The following is a 22,603-nucleotide window of genomic DNA, read 5'->3' on the forward strand; positions in this document are numbered from 1 at the left end:
ACTGTCCCTGGGCCGCGCTCACCACGGCTGCGATGACTCCGTTTGTTTCCTGGTGGCTTCAAGTCTGTGTCCCTGTGCAGCCTGTGAGCCCCGACGGCAGGGACCGGGGCTGCTCTGTTCGCCCCACATCTCTGTACCAGGCCTGGCCCAGAGGGGCCTCGGAGACACCATGGGGAGAAAGAAAGAAAGAATGAATGACGGGATGCGTGTGGCTGAGGGTCATCTGCCTGTCTAGACGCCACATGCAGCTGCTTCCAGGCTAAGCGGATGGGACCCCGGTGGCTCCCCTGCCCCCCACCCAGCCACCCTCCAAACCCCAGGCCCATCAGGAGCCTCGGTGGGAGGGGAGGTCCCAGCCCCCATCTACCTCGTCCTGTCTGCTCTGCTCCAAGAAAACCCTGTGCCCAGGGTCTGAAGACCCAGGGACCCAGGGACCTGCTCTGGCCCAGCGGGCAGCCCCCACCTCCCCCTCTGTCCCCCCCGCAGCCACCCCCACTGACCCACCTCTGTCTCTCTCTCTCTTGCAGCCAACAGCTCCCTGCTTGGAGGCGGCGGCGGTGAGTAGACTCTTCCTGTGTTCTGGGGGCCGCGGGGTGGGGAGGGGGGTGGGGCGTGGGGGTGGGGGTCGGTGGCACCTCTCCTTCCACATCTGCTTCTCCTCTCCTGGCCCCCTCACCCACCGTCCCCAGCTCCCTGCCTTCCTCGCAGCCTCCCCGTCATCCCACAGCCCCGCCCCCCATTTCTCCATCTCTCCCTTGTGTCTGCCTCCCACCCTCCCGGCCCTGCCCGGCCCACCATCACTGCAGAAGGGCCGGACACCGGGGTAGCCGTGTGGCTCCCGCTCTGCTGGGTGACCGGGCGGGTCCCCACCTTCTGAGCAGAGGCCTCCTCTGTAACTGGGAGGTGGGGGGACACCTGAGGTTTAAAGGGGACCGGGCCTGGGACAGGGGGGCGCAGGTGTGGTGGGAACAGCCCAGCCCTGCCCCAACGCCCTCATGCCCTCAGCAAGCCCTGTGTCCCTTTGGCCTCAGTTTCCCCACCTGTGAGGACAAAGTTATTGTCCCTGCCCCACCCTAAAACCTCTCAGGGCGGCTCTGCTGCCAGGAGAGGGTCTCCTGAAGTCGGGCTGGGCGGGGGGGGTCTGCTAACTGTCAAGACCCTGAGAATACTGCTGTGTTCGCCATTGTTAACAACCCCACCAGGCTGAGCGCCAGGCGGGCCAGAGGTCAGAGGTCGGGGTGGGCTCTGCAGCCAGGCCAAGGTCAGCGGGTGCCCGGGGGGGTGGTCCCTAAGCCCCCAGTGCCTGTCCTGGCAAGGCCCCCCAGCCCCTCGCCCCAGCTCCTCCGTCCCCTGCTGACTGGGCTGCCCGCTGTCTACACAGGCAGCAGGATGATTGGTGAGCCGGGGTCCAGGGGTTAATGCGCCGTCGGATAAATCCCGGGGGCCGTGTTTACGGCGGCGGCGGTGGCGGGGCCCAGGCCAGGTTTTAAAAGGGGGAAAAATAAAAGGGGCAGCGAAGGTCAGGAATAAATAAGAGCAGCGCCAAGAGCTGTCTGTGACCGGCCAGGATGTGGGACGGGGTCTGCGCGTGCCTCGCGGTGGTTCCCTCCCCCGCTTCTCCGCCAGCTGTCCCCGTGGAGGTCACAGCCACCCTGGAGGCCTCCCAGCATGAGGGGCTGCGCTGGGGGCTGGGGTCCCTCAGACAGGCCCACCGAGGACCCTCCCTCGGGGGCCCTGGGTGATTCGACTCCCGCCACCCTGTGCCCACGGCCAGCCCTCTCCTTCGTCCAATCACCCAATGATTGAGCGCCTGCTGTGTGCAGGGCCCTGAACTGGGAGCTGAGACAGATCTGCTGGGCACCAGAGGGGCCTGGTCCTGGCCATCCCTGAGCTCACAGCCCAGAGGGGAGCACCTACCATGACACAGGGCGGTCTGTGCAACATGGGGGGCTCATAGGCATGGTGGGAGCTCAGCAAGGAGCACCTGTCCGGGCTTGGGCAGCAGGGAGCCTTCTGGAAGGAGGTGGTGCCTCCACTGGGACTCAAGAGGCGGGTAGGAGAGAGCCGATGAAAAGCGGTGGGAAGAGTGTGCTGGACAGAGGGAACAGCACAGGCGAAGGCCTGAAGTGAGGGAGAGTGAGGGCGTTCTGGGAGACGTAGAAGATCGGAGTGGTTGGAGCCCAGCCAGGAGGAGGTGAGGCGGGAGATGATGCGGGACCCTCAGAGACCACGGGAGGAGCTGGAGTTAGAGCCATTCAGTTCCAGAAGACAAAGGATCCCACAGAGGGGTGGGCCTTCCAAATCCTAGGTCAGGTCATCCCCCTTCTTCTGCTCAAAACTCGGAAGAGCTCTCCCCTCACTCAGAGCCAAGGCCGAGGTCCCTACTGTGGTCCACAGCGCCACAGCCACCTGTCAGACTCGCCACCACACCACCCTGCCCTCCCCACTCTGCACCAGCCACACCAGCCTCCCTGCAGTTCCTGGAACAGGCCCGCCCACTCCTGCCCCAGGGCCTTTGCACTGGCTGTTCCCTCTGCTCAGAATGCTCTTCCTCAGACATCCATGTGGCCACTCCCTTCACGTCTTACAAGTCTTTCCTTGAATGCCACCTTCTTGGTGAGGCCCAGCCTGACTCTTAACTGAAATTGTAGCCGCCTGCCCCTGGCCCACCCTGCCCTCCAGGCCTGTCACAGTGCCCTCATTCTTCTTTTTCTCAGAGCAAGTCTCTCCTAAGGCTCCATATAACTTCCTTCTTTATTACGTTCATTGTCTGTTGTCTGTCTCCCACCCACCCCCTCCACCTCCCCACCCTGCTGGGGAATGAAGGCTCTGGAGGGCACGCCTGTATCTCCAGCACCTGTAGTAGGTGATCAATAAATGGTTGTTGAATGACTGAATGAACTTCAGGTAGGGAAGGATGGCCTACATGTTAAGTGATGGACTTGCTGGTGAAGGCAGTGCGAGCCACAGACGTTTTAGGCAGGGCGGCGATGGCCTGGCGGCTTCACTCCGGGAGGTCAAAGGGCACCTGCCCTGGCCAGACTGAGGGGGAGGGGCCGTGGGGTCCCTGTAGCTCCCCTCCCACAGCTGTGAGGGCGAGAGGAGGCTGCAGCAGGCCCCCAGCGCGCCGGCTGACGCGGAGATGGATGGGGGGCCGGGCCCCAGGAGGAAGTGGGCCGGCAGTCCAGCCTTTTAGTGCCGGCCGAGATTTATGGAGCCGCCGCAAGTGCTCGCTGGGGTTGTCACTCCGCTAATGTGATTGGAACAAGGTGGATGTGGCGGGGAGGGGACCGTGGTAGGGGCGAGGCTGGGGCTGGTGGGGGCCTGGAATGGAGGCGGCCCCAGGCCCCAGGACGTCCTCTGCCCTCACAGCCGCTCCCTATGGGTTCCACTGCCCCCCCCCGACCCCGTCCATCCAGCTTGAACCCCCCAACCTGCCAGGGTGGGGGCACAGACAGGAGTGGCCGCGACTGGGGGGCCTGGGTCCCCACCTGCCTGCCCAGACGTCTCCTGAGGTTCCCCCCTCTTCTCCTGAGTCCAGCCCTTCAGGGGTTCAGGCCTCTCCCCCCACCCTCCCATCACCCCCTGTCTCTCCCCCCACCACCCGTCCATGCGTCTAACAAGCTTGGTCCCATTGGGCTGCCCTGGCCACTCTGTGAAGCGGCACCAGCCCGACCGACAGGACGTAGTCTGTACAGAAGCCGAAATACACCCGAAATTTACATAACACCATAAAGCCACATGACCTCAATAAAATAATAATAATAAATAAAATGAGGCTGCCTCAGCTGGCCCCAACCCCCAGGCCCACCCCTCCCCTGCCTGGGGGCTTTCTCCAAAGCCCCATCCCCTTTCCACGTGCTTGTGTTTGCCGCTGTCCCTATGGCCTGTCTCCCGCCAGGACTGCTCCCAGGAGCGGGCTTCTCGGGGATTCCGAGCCCCTGGCACAGCCCGCTGGGGCGGTTAGTCGCACCCTCTGTGTGCTGGGCTCTGCCCTCGGAGCTGGGGCCTCAGGTCTAACAGCTCTGCGCCGGGACCCCTGCCAGTCCGGTGAGGGGACGGACGGTGGGCAACAAACATCGGCATCTGGAGGGCCCTCGAAAGGGGGTCTGCACAGTTTTTACTGTGACTGCGTGGCGGTTCACGGGGGAGAGGACCACGGCCTCTGGGGAGCAGGAAGGGGAGTCTGCTGGGGACCCCCAACCTCAGGACGAGCCCTAGGGGCTGCCAGGACCCGAAGGACTTAACCCAAAGGGTCCAGGGCTCCTGGGCCTGCCTCATTCTAGGGCCAGGCCCCCACTACGCTCTGAGGCCAAGCCAGGTGGTGGTAGCAACGCAGTGAGTCTCAGGGAAACCCTCTGCCCCCCATTCCTTCCCAGGGCTCTTTCTGAGTGTGTGTGTTAGGAGGGGGCCACCTGTGTCAAACACTGGGACATAGGCCTTGACCCTCAGAGAGACCTATTTTGAAAGAAGGCTTCCCAGCAGAGGGGGCATTTGACTTGGGCCCTGAGGGCTGAATAGGAGTTCGACAGGTACAGAGGGATCGAGAGGCCTACCAGGTAGAGGGCTCGGCGTCTGTGGTGGGGAGACTGGCGGGCCTGGGGCAGCCACCCTGCCTCCCAGCCAGGCCCACTCCTGCTCTCCACCTTCCTCCTGGAGAGCCTTTCACTGGCTCGATAAAAATTTTTAAAAAACCAACAACAAAAAAACGCTCCCCTATTGTATGGGAAGAAGGGAGGCGGGCCCTAAATCAGGACGGGAATCGACCGGGCCCTGCCGCCCGCCCGTCTCTCCTGTTTATTAGGACTGAAATGTTTACTCGGCGATAAGGAGCCAGCTTTCTGGGGAGATTTGCACACTCTGTTTCAATTACCCCTCGTCTTTCACTGCCACTTTTGCACTAAAGGGATAATAAATGTATCAGAGCGTTTCAATTATTCATCTAAATCATGACTGCGCCTGCCACGGCCCCGCTTTACTGACAGATTAATTCAGGGCCACCTCCCTCCACTGGCGTGGCCGCCATCTCTGCTCCCGCCCGGCCAGCACCCCGAAGCGCCAGCCAGAGGCGGGGAGGGATGGGGTTTGACAGGTCCCTGGATGGAGCCCCATCCCCCCGACACACACACCCACTGCCAAGACACTCCCTGCCTGGGCCCTCCACAGGTCAGCGGCTCCACCCAAACCTGCGGGAGCCAGTTCCTGCCTGGGGGTGCAGCCACTCTGCCCTCCTGCCCCTTGGGCTCTGTGCAGCCCCTGCTCCCTATGCCCACACTGCAAGTTCGTGTGTGTGTCCCATGTCCCTCAGTGTCCCAGGCATCTCACACCTGAGAGAAGCCAGGGTGGCTCAGCCTCCATCACTGCCTCTTCTGGCACAGGGCCTTTGCACATGCTGCTCCTGTGCCTGAGGGCTCCCAACCCTCTCACCCCAACTTCCTGCCTAGGTATCTCCGTGTCAGGGCAGCCTCTTCCATCACCCCACACACCCACCACTGCTCTATTAATTAAGGGCCTGCCACTGTCCTGGGTGCTGGGACATGGCAGACCCTGCCCACTTGTGGGCCGGCCTTCTGTCGCCCTTAGTAACCAGACTCCCTGTTTGCGTAATGATTTAAGTACCAACTGCTCGCCATCAGACTACCCACTGAGGGCGTGCACAGGCGCCTGTCTGTCCACGTCCTGGCAGAGCAGGTGCTCAGTACAGACCTGTGTGTGCACCGGCTGTGTCCAGGCCCCCCGCCCCCAGCCCAGGCACCTGCATGTGCGCATCCCGCCCCCCTCCCCATCCTCGCCACCGCAGGGAACCTGCCACCCGCAGCCCACCACGTCCTCTCTTCACACACGGAGCCGTGACCTGGGGCGGTGGGGGCACCCTATTTCCTCTCTCGTCTCTCTCCTGGTCTCTCACTTTCTGTCTCTCCCTGTCTCTGTCCCTTTCTGCATCGCCCGCTCTCCGCGCTCCTGTGTCTGTCTCTCTCCCTGGTTTTCTCTCCCTGTCTTTGGCGCTGTCTCTCTGGCCCGCCCGCTCTCTCCACCTCCCTCTCTCCCTCTCCCCCTCCTGCTCGCTCTCCTCCTCCGTTCAGAGGCGGCCAGGCCCGGGAGGAGCAGTGAGGCCTCGGAGGTCAGGCCCAGCGTCCACCCAGTTCACTGCCTGAGCCGTGATGGCTTCCCGCGGCCACGGGGACAGCCTCTGCTCCAGCTCCCCGTTAGCCGTGGCCTGGCACAGCGGGCAGACGAGGGGGCCCCCGTGGCCGACCTCCAGGCCAGGCTGGGCTGGGCTCCCAGGAAGCAGGTGTCCCCCAGGAGCCGACCAGCCACACACTCACTCGAGCATCCCCGTGTGCCAGGCTCGGGCTGGGCGGGCGCACGGGGCAGGGAGTGGCAGGGCCGGGGGCTGCAGAGAGGGGAAAGGCATTCCAGGACGAGGGAACAGCAAAGGGCCCCAGAGGCCAGCTCACACCACGCCCCTCCCCGCTCAAAGCTTCCCCCTGCGCCCGATCAAGCCCAGGTTCCTGCTGTGCCCACCAGGTCCTGCCTCCCGGCGCCCTCTCGCCCTGGACTCCCGGGCTGTGCCAGCCGCTGCCTGCTGCGCCCTCTGCCCAGACCCCTCCCCCGACCTTCCCGAAGCCAGTTCCTTCTTGTCAAGAGTCTGCTCTGATGCCACCTCCTCGGAGGGGCCTTCCCATCCTCGAGACGGCGCCCACCCCCTTTCCCTCTTGTCCAGCTCTATTTCTCGTCCTGTGTCGTGTCAGGGCCTACCGTGATGTTAGAACCGGTGATGTTGGAGCCTCACGTCCCCTCCCTGGCACCGGGGGGACCCATTGTGGCTGGACCAGGTCGGGGGACAGAGGAGGCCAGACAGTCATCTGTGGTGGAGGCTAGGGCGCCCCAGCCTGGCTCCGGGCTGAGGACTTGATGTCGTGGCCTCCTGGGAGCCATGGGGGGTTTTCTGAGCAGGGGAGTGACCTGCCCTCCCCAAGTAAAGGCCTGGGGCCTTCCGCCATCCTGCCTGACCCCAGCTGATGACGATGGCGGTGCCGACAGCAGCTGGGTGGACTGAGCGCTCCCTGTGCGGATGCCATGGCCTCGCAGGGTCTCCCCAGCAGAATCTCAGCACCCCTACTGCAGCGCTGTGCAATGTACCATTAGCATCTTCGTTTAGCAGATGGGGAAACTGAGGCACCAAGTCCCTGGAGCTGAACTGCGCTCCCTGCCCCCACCCCTCAGCTGGCCCTCCCTGGGTAAGAGGGATCCGGGAACTCGGTTCCCCTGTGGGGACTCTGTCCTGGGCCAGCCCACCGGCCTGTGGGGCCCAGGCCCCGCCCCCCGTGTGCAGCTGCCACGGGGATTTTTAATAACAGGAGTGATTTTAGCATGATGAATGAGGCGCTGCCGTTGTGTACATAATGAAGCCCTAATGTTTTCAAATCTCCATTTAAGGAGCTGATGTCACCCCATAATGAATTTCAGATCACATCGCAGAGCTGTCGGCCATTGGTCTTCTCCCCGGGGCGCCCACCCGCCTTGGCATGGCGGGGGCGGGGCCTGCCAAGGGTGGGCTGTGCGTCCTCCCCAGGGCCAATGCGCAGAGCCCGAGCCTAGCACAGAGCCGAGGCCACTGCGGGTTTGTTGATTGAATGCATGACCCAGAGGGTGTGGGCAGAAGCGCACAGGCAGTTCTGACATGGGCATCGCCTGGAGTCGTAGCTCTCGAGGTTCAGCGGGGCCGATGGAGAGTATCGGGTGGGCTGGGGAAGGGGGCACAAGGCCCTGGGGGGGGCATTTATCCAGGCTTTACGGCTGGGCCTGCCCTCTGCAGGGTTAGGGGCCTGGGATGCAGCAGCTCAGGCTTCTGCCCTTGCCCCAGCTGGCACCCTCTCAGGGACTCAGTTTCCCCATCTGCCCGGCGGGGCCTGGCACCTTTCAGCCCTGCATTTGGTGTCTGTGCCGGTGGCCGGGGCCGGGGCAGCAGCGCAGGCCGCACCCAGCTGGCTCTCCTTGGGCCTCTGGGGCGCCGTGTCTGGGAAGACAGTGGTCCTGAGAGCCCAGGCCTGGCACACCCTCCCTCAGGCCCCCAGGCCTCCAGCGCCCCCTCTGCCCCCAGCCGCTCCCCCCCAGGCCTCCTCCCGGACATCTCCCCGGCGGCGCCTCCCAGCCCCCAGGAGGAGGCCCCAGAGCATGAGGGGCAGAGGGGTCTCCTGCCCACGGAGTCTGTGGCTGGGCCTCAGTGCCCCCATCTGTTAAAGGGGGTGACAGTGCCATGAAGTGCAGGCACCTGGGGTGGCCTCTCACTGAACAGTCATGCCAAACACGGAGGGAGCACTGTTACTGACCTTGACAGATGAGGAAACTGAGGCACAGAGGGGTGAAGTGACCTAACGAAGGGTAGAGGAGCCGGGGGCTCACGGGGCTGGGTCAGCTCTGTCCCCCGGGCCGGGCTCCCACACAGCCCTGTACCGCCCTGCCCTCCCCCACTCCTGCTCTGGGGCCCCCCAGGCCAGGGCAGGGCTGAGGGCAGCCTAGGCGAGGCCCCGCCACCTCCGCTTGGCTGAGAGAGTGGCTCTGCCTCCGTCTGTGTCGCTGTGCAAGGCGGCTAGCAGAGCAGCTCTGAGCTTCGTCCCTCCACCTGTGAGTGACGAGCCGCTTTGTCACTCTGGCCCTCAGTCTCCCACCCCTGGCCACCTCTCAGCATATCTCTGTCCTCCCACAGCTCTCGGAGGCCAGTCGTGAGGCTCAGAGAGGCTAAGTGACTCGCCCAGAGTCACCAGCCAGCTTTCGGGCAAGATTTCTGGGAAGAGAAATCCCAGAAGGGGGTGCGCAGGGGCCAGACCCCCAGGACAGTGAGGGAGGAGTGGGGGGTGGGGGAGATGGAGGGGCAGCCCCAGGGCCGGTCAGGGGCCCTCTGGCAGGGCCACAGCTGGCCCCCTCTCCCCCTGGCCACACGCCTCCTCGTGTTCCTGTAAATAATTAATTAGCCCCTGCTCGCTTGTTTGTTTAGCGTGAGGAATGCTCCCCCACTGAGACGCATTTATTGCTGAATAAATTTAAATATCTAATCTTCCCTTCATGAATATTACAGCAGCCTAAATAGCGGCCAGCCGGGCCTCAGCACCTTCGCAAATGGCCCCACAGGAGCCTGCCCGTCCTCCACCCCCGCTGGCTCTGGGGAGGGCCCCCCTGCAGCCCCGGCCCTCTCTGCCACCCCTGGCCCCAGACATGCTCCGCAGGGGCTGAGCGTGAGCAGAAGCCCCTGGGGGCGGGTGGCTGTGAAGCCACGCGGTGGGCAGGAGGGCTGGGGTGGGCTCCCAAGCAGGGGCGGCCTGGGACCAGGGCAGAGAGTCAGGGCTGGAGCAGAGAGAGGCAGACAGGGCCCCAGACAGCAGAAGCCGGGAGGAGCTCAGGGAGGAGAGGGGAGAGATGAGGGAGGGGGGCAGGGGTCTCGAAGGCAGCCTGCTGGGGGTAGGGAGGAGTAGCTCTACACTCAAGGCAGATGAGTGGCCCAGACCGCTCAGCAACGGGAGGCCCCAAAGCATCCCTCTGTTGGGAGGGGGCTGCGCTGATGTGGTGAGGGGCACAGGAGGCAGGCTGCAGGGCCCGGCAGTGAGGAGGGCCTGGAGAGATGGCAAACAGCCAGGCGGCCCAGGGTGGGAGGGAGGTTGCGGTGGGAAGGGAGAAACAGGCCCTTTCATCGTCCTTGAGGAAGGAGAGCCGCTGGCCAGCTGTGTGCCCTTGGGCAAGTGGCTCACCCTTTCTGTGCCTCAATTTCTTCCTCTCTAAAGCAGGAAAAATAACAGCACCTCCTAGGGTGGCTGTGAGGCTCAGACAAGTCAGTGGATGTAAACTGCTCAGCGCCTGACAGGTGCTCCCTGAGAGGCTGAGGCAGAAATGAAGGAGCCAGATCCAGGAGCTTAAAGGTGGAGGAGGGAGGAGGGGGCCGAGGGAGGAGGCAGAGCGGCCTCAGGGAGTCTTCTGGTGGAGGAAGGGTTCCAGCCTGACCTGGTGGAGAACCTCCGAGGAAGCCCCCCCAACGCAGGGGCGCAGTCTCCCCAGGAAGCCCCCAGTTTTCTGCTGACTCAGAGTGGGGTGGGGTCTGGGCTGCAGGACTGAGGTTTGCACGTGGCTGAGGGGCCCAGGGAGGAGATGGAGGGTCGGCTGGTATGAACTGGGGACACCTCCCTCCTGCCAGGGGCCAGGGCCGAGGGCTTCTTCCAGCCGCCCAGGGTCAGGTGGTGGGGGGCGGGAGGGTGTCCCCCTCGGCTGGGCCCCAGGAAGCCTCAGCCTGCCATCTCGAGGGCTCAGCTCAGCCCAGCCTCGGAGCCAGGGCAGCACCTGGGGCCAGAGCCCGGGGAGCTGCGGGAGACGGGGCAGGGGCGGCCCTTGGGGCCTATGGCCAAGGACAGCAGGGCCCGGGGTCCCTCTGGCACTCAGAGCGGGGAGAGCAACCAGGCTGGACAGGGACGGGGGCAGGCGGAGGGGGCCAGGCTGTGGCGGGAGGGCGGGGCAGGGGTGGGGCTCCGCTCGTCCCTCATCTCTGCTGTGGGCGGACTGCTCCCGGCCGCCTGCACAGCATGCATGTGGCCCTGGCCCTGTTCTGGACGCTGCTGGAGTGGCTCCAGCCCAAGGCCTCTGCTAGCTCTGGTCCTCCCCCGCCTCCATGCCCCAGGTCAGCCCCAAGGGCCTGGCTGCGGGCCTGTCCACTCCTGCAGGAAACATTAAGTCCCTGAAACACAGCTCCACTTCCGCCCGGCCCCACAGCCCGCCGAGGTCGCCTGCAGGGCGGACAGTGCTGGGGGATGGCAGGCAGCCCAGTGCCAAGTGGCCGACACTGTTGGGGCTGGGCTGGGAGGCCCCCCCCGAGAGCCAGCTCAGACACAGCCCTGTGTCCACTCCCATACGCCTGAACACCCTGAGCACACCTTACCTGGACTCCCGCCTCCATCACACTCTCACAGGGAGCAATCCTTGTACTGTCACACTGTCCTACTAACAGCCACCGCCCACATCGCCTTCACGCCTTCACGCCAGGCAGTGGTTTAAGCACCTTCTAGGAATTATCTCGCTTAATCCTTCCCATAGCACTATGGGTGTTGGGGAGCAGAGGGCGTTGCCTACTAGTGTCCCATTTTACAGATGAGGCAATTGAGGTCCAGAGAGGTTAAGTGATGTGCCCTGGGTCACACATCTGTGACGGGCAGAGCTGGGATTGGAACCCAGGCTGCCTAGATCCACAGCCCTTGCTGTTGTACACGGTGCTGGGGGGTCACCTGACACCCCCACCCAAAGGGGACATGCTGCACACAGAGGCAGCACACCCACTGCACAAGCACCTGGACCCCGGCTCAGGGGCCCCACCCTGGGTTCCCCTACCCCCTCCCCCATGACTGTGGTGCCCTCATCCCTGCACAGGAGAGGAGGGGACCAGACCCAGTGCCAGGGCCCCTCCCAGGGCTCCCCCAACACCCACCGCACCCCTGGCATGCTCTGGGAAATCGCCTGGTGCCTGCTTCCAGTGAAGTCTTAAAATTAGGTTTAATTGGGCCCCGCAGGGCACAAAAGAAAACAAGAAAGAGGCGGTGGTCCAGCTGGTGTCCCTGGAGCTGTGCCAAGGCGTCGGGGTGGGGCCATGACGAAAGAGGAAGGGCCTGGTTTGCGCATCTGTAAAATGGGGGAAATGGTGATCCTTTCCTGCTGCGGAGCGTTCTGGGCGCCGGCGGCTGCTGCCCACGCAGCTCCTGGCACAGGCCCGGGGTGCCATCGGAGTTAGGGAGCTGCCAGGGGTGGGTCACGTCCTCCTGGCCAGGATGCCACCTCCCCCCCGGGGGAGGGGTCACTGACCCTGTCTTCCAGATGAGGCCGTGGACGCTCGGAGAGGGGAAAGGACTTGCCAATGTGCCCCACTGGCCCAGCCGATGAGGGGCGAGCCCGGACTTGACCCGGGCCTGCCTGCGGCCCAGCCGCCTCTCCTGCCAGGCCCCTTGGGCCGTGGCGCCGAGGAGCGGTCGGGCTTAAGGAGCGTCCCCTTCGCGCCTCCCGCAGCGCCCCAGTTGTTTATCTGGGCCGGGGGTCCCCAGGGTCGCTGGCGAGGCCCCAGAGCCGCCCTTGGATAAACAAGCCCAGGCCCGGCCCAATTAAGCCGGATGAGCTAACGAGGCGGCTCGTTAACGAGCAGGGGTGAGCGCCAGAGACACCTGCGCGGCCGGGCCACCTCCCCGCGTGGCGCAGGGAAGGGGCTGGAAGACCCAGGCTCCAGGCCCGGACCGATCTGCCACTTGTTGACTAGGTGGCCTCGCTCTCCCCATCTGTAAAGTGGGTCCTAGAGTTTGCCGCGGCCCCAGGGCCTCGCCCGGGATCGGCCTGGGGGTCGGCGCGCGGTGCCGCTCGGCGCTCCCGGGCTCCTCGGGCGGAGGCGGCGCCTGGTGGCGGGCCCCGCGGCGCGTCCGGCCCGAGCGCGGAGCGCGAACTCCCCGGAGCCGCCCTCGGCCCTGCGGCGCGGCCGGCGAAGAGCAGGGCGGCCCGGGCGCGCCCCCTGCCGGCCGCCCCACGCCGCTTCCCGCCCGGCCCCGCCGCGGCCGCGCTCGGCGCCTCGGTTTCCCCAGATGTGAAACAGGTGGGGGGCGGGGTGATGGAGCGGCTGGGGGCCGCTGGCGAAGGCGCGGTGCCGGGGAGCCCCAGCCCACCGAGGGGATTGGAGGACTCGGCCCGTGGGCCTCAGCCTTCTCCTCGGTAAAGCGGGCCCCGGGGGACGCGGGGAGCCCCGCGGCTCACGGCCCGCCCCCCTGCAGTGGACGGCTGCATTCACCGGGCCGCCGGCCCCCTGCTCACCGAGGAGTGCCGGACCCTGCAGAGCTGCGAGACCGGCAAGGCGAAGATCACCTGCGGCTACCGGCTGCCGGCCAAGTGTGAGTGCCCCACAGCCCCGCCCCTGTGGGGCGCAGACAGGGCGCCTTGTGTAATTGGGGGGCTAGGGGTGCAGCCCCCACAAATTGCTGGGGGGAGGCCTCCGCAGGGGGCGCTTCTTAACCTGAAGTGCCAGGACCTGGTCCCTCCTCGCGTATCCCAGGAAGCAGGTCGCGCGGAGGGGATGCGCAGAGGCTGGGAGGAGCAGGGACCTGAAGGCAGCGGAAGAGCTAAGGGGGCAGCGCCTTCGCGCACCCACTGGCGCCCCATGTCTCGGCCGGGTCCACACAGATGTGGGGAGGGGGCCCAGCGGGGGCCTGCCTGTGTCTGTGAGGTGTGGGCTGGCGGGTCAGTGTGCGCGTGCGGATTTAGGCTCGAGGGCACACCTGCGTGCCCCTATGGGCGGGGTCCTCCCTTGGGGAGTCTCAGAACTTGGCGGGGAGAGGGCCCAAGCCGGCAGGGGGAGAGAGCCGAGGACCGCGTGGAGACCCCGGCCGGTCTGACTCCGTCGCCTCTCGCAGATGTCATCCACACGGTGGGGCCCATCGCGCACGGAGAGCCCAGCGGCAGCCAGGCTGACGAGCTCCGCAGCTGCTACCTGAGCAGCCTCGACCTGCTGCTGGAGCACCGGCTCCGCTCGGCGGTGAGGGGCGGGCGCCGCGTGGGGGGGGCGGGGCGGCCTGCAGAGGGAAGCTGGCCCCGTTGCGGGGAGGATGGGACCGAGAGCGACGCTGACCCCAGTCCCCTCTCGCCCCCGCCCCAGGCCTTCCCCTGCATCTCCACCGGCGTGTTCGGTGAGTGGGATCTAGAGGACCGGCAGGCGCGGGCAGTGGGCGGGCCCAGATGGAGGGTGGGGGCGGGAGTGGGCTGCCGGCCAGGGGGCGGGGCCGGGAGCGGGCATGGGGGTTGGGCGGGTGGCGCGGCGGCGAGGGGCGGGCCGGGGCCCTGGACTCACGCTCGCCCCGCCTCGCCGGGTGCCCAGGCTATCCCAACGAGGCGGCTGCCGAGATAGTGCTGGCCACGCTGCGCGAGTGGCTGGAGCAGCACAAGGACAAGGTGAGTCCTGGACCCATTTGGGGGGGACCAAGGTGGGGTGGTGGGGCGCATCCTGGCCCGCTGACCAGCCCCGCCAGTCATCGCCGAGAGCAAGGCCGTGTGGCCCTCTGCGCACCCTCCTCCCCCCTCGGGGCCTGTGGGCCCCTTCTGGGCAGAGAGCCGGGTGAGCTCTCCTCGGAGCGAGCGGGTGGGGGGCGGGGGCGGCACGGCCGACGAGCCCTGGCTGAGGGGGCCCTGGCGCAGGTGGACCGGCTGATCATCTGCGTGTTCCTGGAGAAGGACGAAGCCATCTACCGGCAGCGGCTGCCCCACTACTTCCCCGTGGGTACGTACTGGCGGTGCCCTGCCCGCTTGCCAGCCGCCCCCACCCCCCGCCCCCGCCCCGGGCAGGGTCTCACTGTCCTCTGCCTTCCAGCCTGATGGCACCCGCCGCCCACCCTGCCCAGGACTGGTAAGCCGGGCCTGGCCCGCCGTGTGGCTGCCCACTAACCTGCCCACTAACACACCCGTGCACCCTCGGCCCGCTCACCCTCACGCAGGGAGGCCGGGGGCAGCTGGGAGGCTGGGGCAGCCCGCCGGCCACGCAGCCTGACTCTCTGCTCCACCCACAGACTCGCCTGGGCCTGCCAGACCTCGCTCCCAGCTCTGAGAAGGTCGCCGAAGCCGCAGCTGGGCCCGGGCCTGGCCACCCGATTCTTTCCTTCCACCCGGCCCTCAGAAGCGCCTAATAAAGACCACCCTTGTTGCAGCTCCTGTGTCTGACCCTGGCTGGGGTGAGGGAGGCAGCCCAGGGGTGGGACAGGTGCTTGGTTAAAGGGGCTGGCGGGAGGTCCCGGTGAGCCAGGCGGGGAGGCACGGCGACAGCAGAGGTGGGCGGCAGCACTGCACATTTATTGAGGGCCTGCCCCCAAGGAGCTCACAGCCTGGGGGCCAAGACCCCACGTGTGCTGGGGAGGGGTACGGGGGGAGGTGAAGGCAAAAGGCAGGCATCGCAGGGACAGGTGGCCCAAGCAAAGGGGTGCGAAGCGGGCCCAGGCAGGGGGCGGGAACCAAGCACAGGCTGAAGGCTGCCCTCCTCCCCCAAGGCTGGCACCACCTGGGTGCCCCAGCTGCTTCACCTGACCTGAGCCACGCCCCCCATCATGTCAGCCCTCTCCGCCCTGACACCTTGACCATGCAGACCTGTGATAGGGTCTAGGGCCCTGGCTGGGAGAGCACAGGGGAGGTGGGGCCTATGAGGGGGCAGCTTGAAGCCTTGGTGGTCCTGGGTCCCTGGGCAAGTCCCCAAGGAACTTCCAAATTCCCATGGAAGCCCCTGGGCCAGCTAAGGAGGGAACGGGGGAGGGCTGAAGGGCAGGAAGCAGAACCCCACTAACCAGGAGGGGTCCCCAAGAGGCCGAGCCCCTCAAAACTGCCCCTGGCAGGGAGGCCTGGGGGTGGACAGGTGGAAGGCCAAGAGGAACCCACCTGGAGGGAAGGGGGACAGCCAGACACGTAGCAGCCAGGCGGGCAGCAGCAGAGCAGGGACACGCACACACGCAGCTCACCACCAGCATCCCCTTTAATAAAACATGGAAGGTTGTGTGACAGGGAGGGGGAGTGAAATATGACCATTTACAACCACAAAAAACCCCCTGTACGTGTCTAGCGCCTGGCAGAGGGGGCAGGCAGGGCGGCGGCGGGCAGGCCAGCCCTATTTGTAGAGGATGTCGTAGTGTCCGGGCCGGTAGAGCAGGTAGACCTTGGGCTCCGAGCCCTCGGGGAAGATGTGCGGGTTGGTGGTGCCGCCCTCGCCGCGGTCCATGTACTCCACCTGGATGGAGACGCTGAGGGCCTGGGCCAGCGCGATGATGTGGATGTGGTCGCTCTCCTTGCACATGGGCTCCACCTCCTGCGGCACAGGGGCCGGTCAAGGCCAGCGCGGGGCGCCCCCTGTCCCCAGTGCTTCCCCCCACCCTGAGGAAGAGGGTCCCAAGTCCGAGGAGTGGGGGGCACCTGCTGGCAGAACTCCTTGACGGTTCGGCCGCCCTCGATGAAGTGCTCGAAGAACGTGCTCTCGCGCTGCAGGTGGCCCGAGGTGAGCAGCCGCAGGTAGACCACCAGGTAGTCCGAGGTGCTCTGGTCGTTGAAGGAGGCCAGCAGGTCGGCCACCGAGGTCCGCTTCTCCACCTGCTCGATCAGGTCCATGAACTGCGCCCGCGGGGGACAGAGGGCGAGGTGAGGGAGGAGAAGGCGGGTGCACGCCACCACGGCCAGGCCGCCCGCCCTCCAGCCTGGCCGAGTGGGCGCCAGGCGCGGCTGGGCTCACCGTATTGTGGAAATCCTCAATTGTGAACTCGGTGAAGCCCTGGGACACCAGGTCCTCTTTGCTCTTGGCAGACACAGCCTTGAACCTGCCGGCAGGAGAGAGAGGGAGGCGGGCATGGGCCCCGGGCTGCGTGCGGGACTGGGCAGCACTGGGAGCCCCGCCCCCAGCTCCGAAGAGAAACCCTGAGCAGGAGCCCAGCCTACCGTCCGGCCCCAGGTGGCAGTGCACCCCCCCGTCACCACGGCGGAGGGAGCCCCCAGCCCCTCACAGAGCCTCCCCCGCCACCCAGTACCCGCGCCACCCTGCTCACCGCTGCAGCTCCTTGCTGTCGTCCAGCAGCGCCTCCAAGTGGGAGAAGCCGAAGGCTCGATAGAAGCAGTTGCCATCAGGCCTGGTCTTGCGGATGTACGAGTACTTTTTGTGGAGGTCCTGCGGAGAGGCAGCCCCCCGCCCCCGCGCCCATCAACTCCAGGCCAGAAGCAGGGCAGCCCAGGAACCTCCAACAAAGATCAGACCACAGCAGGGGGCAGCTGAGCTCCAAGCAGCCACGTGCCATCCTCGGCTGATGGATCCAGTGACCCTCTGCCCAGAGCCCCTGGTCTCAGGAAGCTGTGACTTAGGGACACACTGGTCGCAGCGACACCAAAGTAGTTTCCAGCCACTGGGCATGCCAGGCTGCTGGCCTGCAGGCCTGTTTGTTCATAAAAACCAGCAAGTGAGTGGGTCCTTGCCCAGCGCGGCTTTCCCACTGAATGAAGTCCTCCAAAGCACGAGAGCCCCAGGGCAAGCGAGTTAGGGCTGGGGGTGCAGGGCCGGAGGCCCCCACCACACAGCCCCAGGGTGGGAAACGGCCTCCCTCGCCTCGTTTTTTTTTTTTTTTTTTGAGGAAGAGTAGCCCTGAGCTACCATCTGCTGCCAATCCTCCTCTTTTTGCTGAGGAAGACTGGCCCTGAGCTAACATCGTGCCCACCTTCCTCTACTTTATACGTGGGACGCCTACCACAGCATGGCATGCCAAGCAGTGCCATGTCCGCACCCGGGATCCGAACCAGCGAACCCCGGGCCGCCGAAGCAGAATGTGTGAACTTAACCGCTGCGCCACTGGGCCGGCCCCTTGCCTCCTTCTGAACTCTACCCTGTTCGCTCACAGGTGCCATCTCCATCCCATCTTTTCCAGTTTCCTCCCCAAACTCCATAGGATTTCTTCTGTCTGTCACACAGCGGGCCCTGAGTGCCGCCTGGCTAGCAGGCTCACTCCCCTGGCCCAGGCACCCCCCCCCTCCCCCCCCCCCCATTCTCCTTAACCCCACCCACCTTCCGATGGCCTGGGTTCCTTCCTGACCAAGGACTTGCACTGAGAACCCCTCCACCGCGGCCTTCTCTCCTGATCCTTGGAAGGCCTGAGGCTGCCAGAGCCCCCCTCAGCTCGGCACCAGAGACCGTCCCCTCCCTTGGGCTCAAGGACATGGCTCCAGGAAGTCTCCCCCTCCTGCATCAGTTCTCTCTCCCTACTGGTTTAGACCCATCAGCATGTAAACACAACGCTAGGTCTCACTTTAAAAAAATCCTTTGCTTCACGTGAATTCCCTTCCAGCTACCACCCAGTGGCTCTGCTCGCCTTCACAGCAAGTTGTCCTCGAGAAGCTGTCCCAGCTCACGGGCTCCATTCTCTCCCGTGAACTCAATCCAGGCAGGCGCTTACTCTCCTCAAGGTCATGGGCGCCCTCCTAAGTCAGAGGGTCAAGCCCACTCCTCCGCAGACTGGCCCCTTGGTAGCATCCACCTCACGCCACAACCCCCTCCCCCCCCACCGTGACACCACCCACCAGGCCCTCCTCCTCCATACTTTCCTCCGCGGGGCTTGCACAACTCCCCCTTGTCCTCCTCCCCTCTCACTGCGACTGCACTCATCTATCTCTAACCTGTGATGGCCTGGGCCACCACCAAACCACACAGCACCCTTCCTCAAGACACTGTGTGTGACCTGCCAGAAGACGGCCAGGCCACACAACCCTCTCTGGGGCCTGCCACAGGGAGGGCACAGCCCTGCTCAGGCCTGGACAGCTTGCACTTGTCCCTTATACTCTTTTTTTTTTTTTTTTTTGAGGAAGATTAGCCCTGAGCTAACATCTGCCGCCAATCCTCTTCTTTTTGCTGAGGAATACTGGCCCTGAGCTAACACCTGTGCCCATCTTTCTCTGCTTTATACGTGGGATACCTACCGCAACATGGCCTGCCAAGTGGAGCCATGTCTGCATCCAGGATCCAAACTGGCGAACCCTGCGCCGCCGAAGCAGAATGTGCACACTTAACCACTGCGCCACCAGGGCTGCCCCTAGACTTGCTCTCTTGACGGCACTGGTCTTAGGATTTAAAGAGCCCCAAGTGTAACCCTTCTCAGCCCTCGACTCCAATTTTGCCCCACACAGCCAAGTGCCTCCCTACACCTCCTCTGAACCAGGGGGCCACACGCGGCCTGCACCTCCCCACCCCCTGCACCTTGCGGCCTCCCCTACAACTGCAATGCCGCCGCTCAGCTGTTCCAGCCCAAGCCTCAGTCACTGCCGACGCCTCACCAGGTCCGATCCAGCGCGGATCCTTCAGGCTTCATCTGCAGCACATCCAGGATCCTCCCTTCCCGCTCCCTGACCCTCACCCTGCTCCCTCACTCCTGCCACGGCACTGCAAAGGCCCTCCAGGGGCTCCTGCTCCACCTGGCCACCAGTCACCAGAGACAACTGTCCCTGCTCCGCCTCTCCCTCCCGTCCTCTCTCTGGCTACAAGCCCCCCGTGTGTCTCCCCCTCTCCTGCTCCGCCACTCTGCTGCAGCCACAGTGGCCTCCACGCCGCCCCTTGACCCCCGCCCGGCCCTCAGCCCCACCATGCTGCCCAGGGGACCGAGACCTGCTCCCTGCCTCTCAGTTCACGCCAGCACGTCCTGGGGAGCGTTCGCCGAGCAGCCTCTTGAACACCACAAACCACCCGCTCCCTGCCTCCTTGTCCCGCTTCACCTGTGCCCACAGCGCTCACCCCTTCTGACACATGCATTTCAGTGACCTCTGCTTTGCTGTCTGTCTGTCCACTGTGACCTGGAAGCTTCCGGAGGGCAGCAGTCTGTCGGCTGTGGCCATCACTCTATCTCCGGTCCCTACGACAGGGCCCAGCCCACAGCGTGTGTTCTTAAGTGTCAAACCAACAGCGCACAACAGGAACAGAGGGCCCAGCTCCCTGTGGCCACCAGAACCGCAACCAGAATCGCTCTGAGCACTTGGTCTGTGCCAGGCCCTTTGTGAGGGCGGAGGCCACCATCCTAGTCACCGTCAGGGGCCTAGTGCACAGAGCCACAGTCCCTCAGCTCTGCCTGGGCTGTGTCTGGGCTCAGGCTCCTCCCTGGGAGAGAAGGCGGGCTCAGGCCCAGCGCAGACTGGGGGTGTTGGGGGCACGGAAGCAGATGTCCTGCACAGACGGCGTGTAGTGGACACTCTAACATGCGCTGAATGACTCGGGGAGCGAACCCGAGGCCCATCCTGTTGATTTCACCAGGGGGGCCTAGAGTGACACGCAGGCCTTGAAATGGGGCCCACTCTACCAACCTGCCACGTAGGGAAGAGGGACCCACAGATTCCTAAGGCCCAGCTGTGGCCCAGGCACTGAGCTCAGCTCCTGACCACTGTTAGCGTCAACCTCACACTCGCCCTGTGGGGCTGACGGAGGTGCCGAGAAGCTCAGTGCACTGCCCAAGATCACCCAGCTGGCCATGAAGCCAGCACTCAAACCCAGGCCTGTCACGCGCCGGAGCCAGTGCCTTCATCTCTCCACTGGCCTTTTGGGGAAATCAGAGACATCCTGAGCAAGGAGTCAGAATAAACCACAGGCCACACACAGCTGGATCCGGCCTGCAGGTATGCCGTTTGGCCCACACATTTTAAATGTGAATTAGCTGCCTACTGTTACAAGTCAGATTTCACATCAAAATCATTATTTCTGGCTTGTCCTGGAAAAACAGATCCAGTGACAATGGAGTGACAGGCAGGGACATTCATTCACCCCAGGGGCCTGCCCTCCCTCCTCCTGGCTGACACCGAGCTATGGCGCTCACTGTTCATCACCTGCCCTGGCGCCTGCAGTCATCTGGGTTACCTGCCTGACCCCAGAAGTGGGTAACCTTGAAGGCTCCCCCTTTCAGGTGGAAGGTCCTAAGCATCTCTGATCTTTGGGAGAAGCGGGAGGAGTGACATTTACTAAATCCCCAGGCTGCTCCACTGGATACTGTCCACACACTGTCACACCTCGGCCTCCCGGCTCAGAGAAGAGAGTGAGTGCTGAGGGACTTACCTCAGTTTGTAAACGATGCAGCAAGGCCCCTGTGCCCCACCGCTGCCTGCCTCTCCACAAAGATCCCATGCCCCTGCCGCCACCCTCCTCCCCAGCTCCGCCCCACTGTGAGCACCGAGCCTGCCTATGGGCAGATGCTTTTCTCATCCCAATTTTACAGACGAGGAGCCCACGGCGCAAACATGGAAAGACCTGCCGAGGATACCGCTGCTGTGTGACAGTCAGGATCTGAAGTGAAATCTTTTTGATTCCAGACTCTGGAACCGGCAACCAGAGGCCTCCCCTGACACCCTACCCTCTCCGCGGCCAGGCCAGCGAGGCGCACATCTGAAGCAGTCACGCAGCTGCTCCTGCCCCCTGGCCAGGCTCCCACCTTGATCTTCTGTTGATAGATGTTGTCATCCTCAGCATACTCCTTGTACAGGACCGACAGCTCCAGCCGCTCCGAGACCAGAGGGTTCTGCACAGCAATCTGCAGGGGGCAGGAACTCCATCACGCTGTGGCAGGCCGATGGAGTGACTCACTCCTAACAGCCAGAACACCTACGTGAAGGGTGCTGGGCAGTCACCCAGTGCACAGTGACCCCCCCCCCCCCCCCAAAAGGCATCCGGTACCTAGCACAGCCTGGAGAGGGAGGGCCTTCCAAAGTGGAGATTAACAACAGGCCTCAGGCCCAGCCTCTGCATCCCTGCAGCAGGGCCGCCGGCCCCAGCCCCTCACCTCTTGCTGAATTCGGTCCTGTTGAGCCATGATGGCTTCATCATAGGCAAGACAGTTAACACCTGGAAGAAGGAAGAAGGAAGAAGGCCACGGATTACAGTGGGCCTCGGCTCTCTCCACTCCACGCAGCCGGATAGAGGACAAGAACGGCCCAGGGCAGGAGACTAGACTTGGCATCTGGGAGCATGCGTTTCACACCCAGCTCCACCCAACGGTGTAATCTCGGCAAAGTGCCTTCCCCTCCTGGGCCCTAGCCTCCTCAGCTTTAAAGTGAAGGGGTGGAGGGGGTCACGCCCAAGGGGAGCTCTTCCGGCCCTAACACCCTTCACCGTGCTTTCTAACATCACTCGCCAGCAGCCTGGGAATGCGCTGGGGCAGGCGGCGTCTCCTGGGGAAAGTAAGATGAGGAGCAGAGGACTGGGCTGGATGAGGGCTTCCTGTGAGCCTGGCTTGACTCCACCATACCCCTCCGCCGTCCTGGCTATTCCTAATGGTGCCCATTTTACAGACAACCAGACAAATGCAGACAGGTGAAGGAAGCCGCCCAAGGTCGAGACTAGCAAAGACCTGTGGTCAAACCCATGTTTGCCTAATTCCAGAGTCTAAGCTCTTCAAATCCGGCTCCTCTGCTCCCTCGCCGCAGAGGCCTTTCCTCAACTGTAAAGACGACCTGATACCACCACCCGCCTCCCTCCTTGAAATGTCCCAGAGGAGATGGGAGACCTTTATCTGCTTAGCAGGGAGGTGGGCAGGTCCACCCTGTGGACCCGGCTCTGAGCAGCCACTGCAGAGGAGCCGGAAGACCGGAATTCTGGTCCTGGCTCTTTCTTATGCGACCCTGAACAAGTCCCTCCTCGGGGCCTGGAGTGTGTGGTTAGAATGGGGTGTGACTGTGTGCTGAATGACTCGTAAGGCCGATCGTTTTGGATGAGCATCGCGGATCCTCGGCTGGGCCTCGACCCATCGGCACGCGGCCCTGCAACAGGGCTGTCCCTCCCCTGCAAGTGACCTACTCAGTCCCAGGGCCTAACGCAGGGTGAAAAGGAGAGGGTGGCACTCCTCAGGGGTCTAAGCAGCGCCCAGGCTGGCGGAAAGGGTCTGCCAGGCCAGAAGAGGGGGCTCCCCGGAAACGAAGGCGCGGTCCTGGGGGGCACACGCCGGCGGCCGCCGCAGCATCCCCAGGGGCCCGCCCCGTCCTTTGTGCTCCGGCCGGCGGAACTCGCCGCCCTCCCGGCGCGGGCTGCTCCGGAGAGGCGGCCGGCCCGGCCTAGGCCTCGGCCAACTGC

General features: G+C 64.5%; 2 protein-coding genes across 2 annotated transcripts in view; one reads left to right on the forward strand and one right to left on the reverse strand.

Annotated features, from left to right (window-relative positions):
- The window catches only part of MACROD1 (mono-ADP ribosylhydrolase 1), a 151,093-nt gene extending 136,392 nt beyond the window's left edge, over positions 1–14,701 (forward strand). The window contains exons 4-11 of the mRNA XM_046643268.1: positions 528–557; positions 12,783–12,899; positions 13,419–13,540; positions 13,661–13,691; positions 13,880–13,953; positions 14,197–14,278; positions 14,369–14,404; positions 14,565–14,701. Coding sequence (XP_046499224.1) covers positions 528–557; positions 12,783–12,899; positions 13,419–13,540; positions 13,661–13,691; positions 13,880–13,953; positions 14,197–14,278; positions 14,369–14,373 — 461 coding nt within the window. The 3' untranslated portion in view covers positions 14,374–14,404; positions 14,565–14,701. The remainder of the gene's footprint in view (positions 1–527; positions 558–12,782; positions 12,900–13,418; positions 13,541–13,660; positions 13,692–13,879; positions 13,954–14,196; positions 14,279–14,368; positions 14,405–14,564) is intronic.
- Positions 14,702–14,823: 122 nt separating this feature from the next.
- Positions 14,824–22,603, reverse strand: part of OTUB1 (OTU deubiquitinase, ubiquitin aldehyde binding 1) — a 13,207-nt gene continuing 5,427 nt past the window's right edge. Inside the window, exons 2-7 of the mRNA XM_046643269.1 lie at positions 21,318–21,379; positions 20,970–21,068; positions 16,572–16,690; positions 16,262–16,346; positions 15,949–16,143; positions 14,824–15,844 (exon numbers count right to left, since the gene is read on the reverse strand). Coding sequence (XP_046499225.1) covers positions 15,647–15,844; positions 15,949–16,143; positions 16,262–16,346; positions 16,572–16,690; positions 20,970–21,068; positions 21,318–21,379 — 758 coding nt within the window. The 3' untranslated portion in view covers positions 14,824–15,646. The remainder of the gene's footprint in view (positions 15,845–15,948; positions 16,144–16,261; positions 16,347–16,571; positions 16,691–20,969; positions 21,069–21,317; positions 21,380–22,603) is intronic.

This window comes from Equus quagga, chromosome 17, assembly GCF_021613505.1.
Source record: "Equus quagga isolate Etosha38 chromosome 17, UCLA_HA_Equagga_1.0, whole genome shotgun sequence".
In the NCBI taxonomy this organism is placed as follows: Eukaryota; Metazoa; Chordata; class Mammalia; order Perissodactyla; family Equidae; genus Equus; species Equus quagga.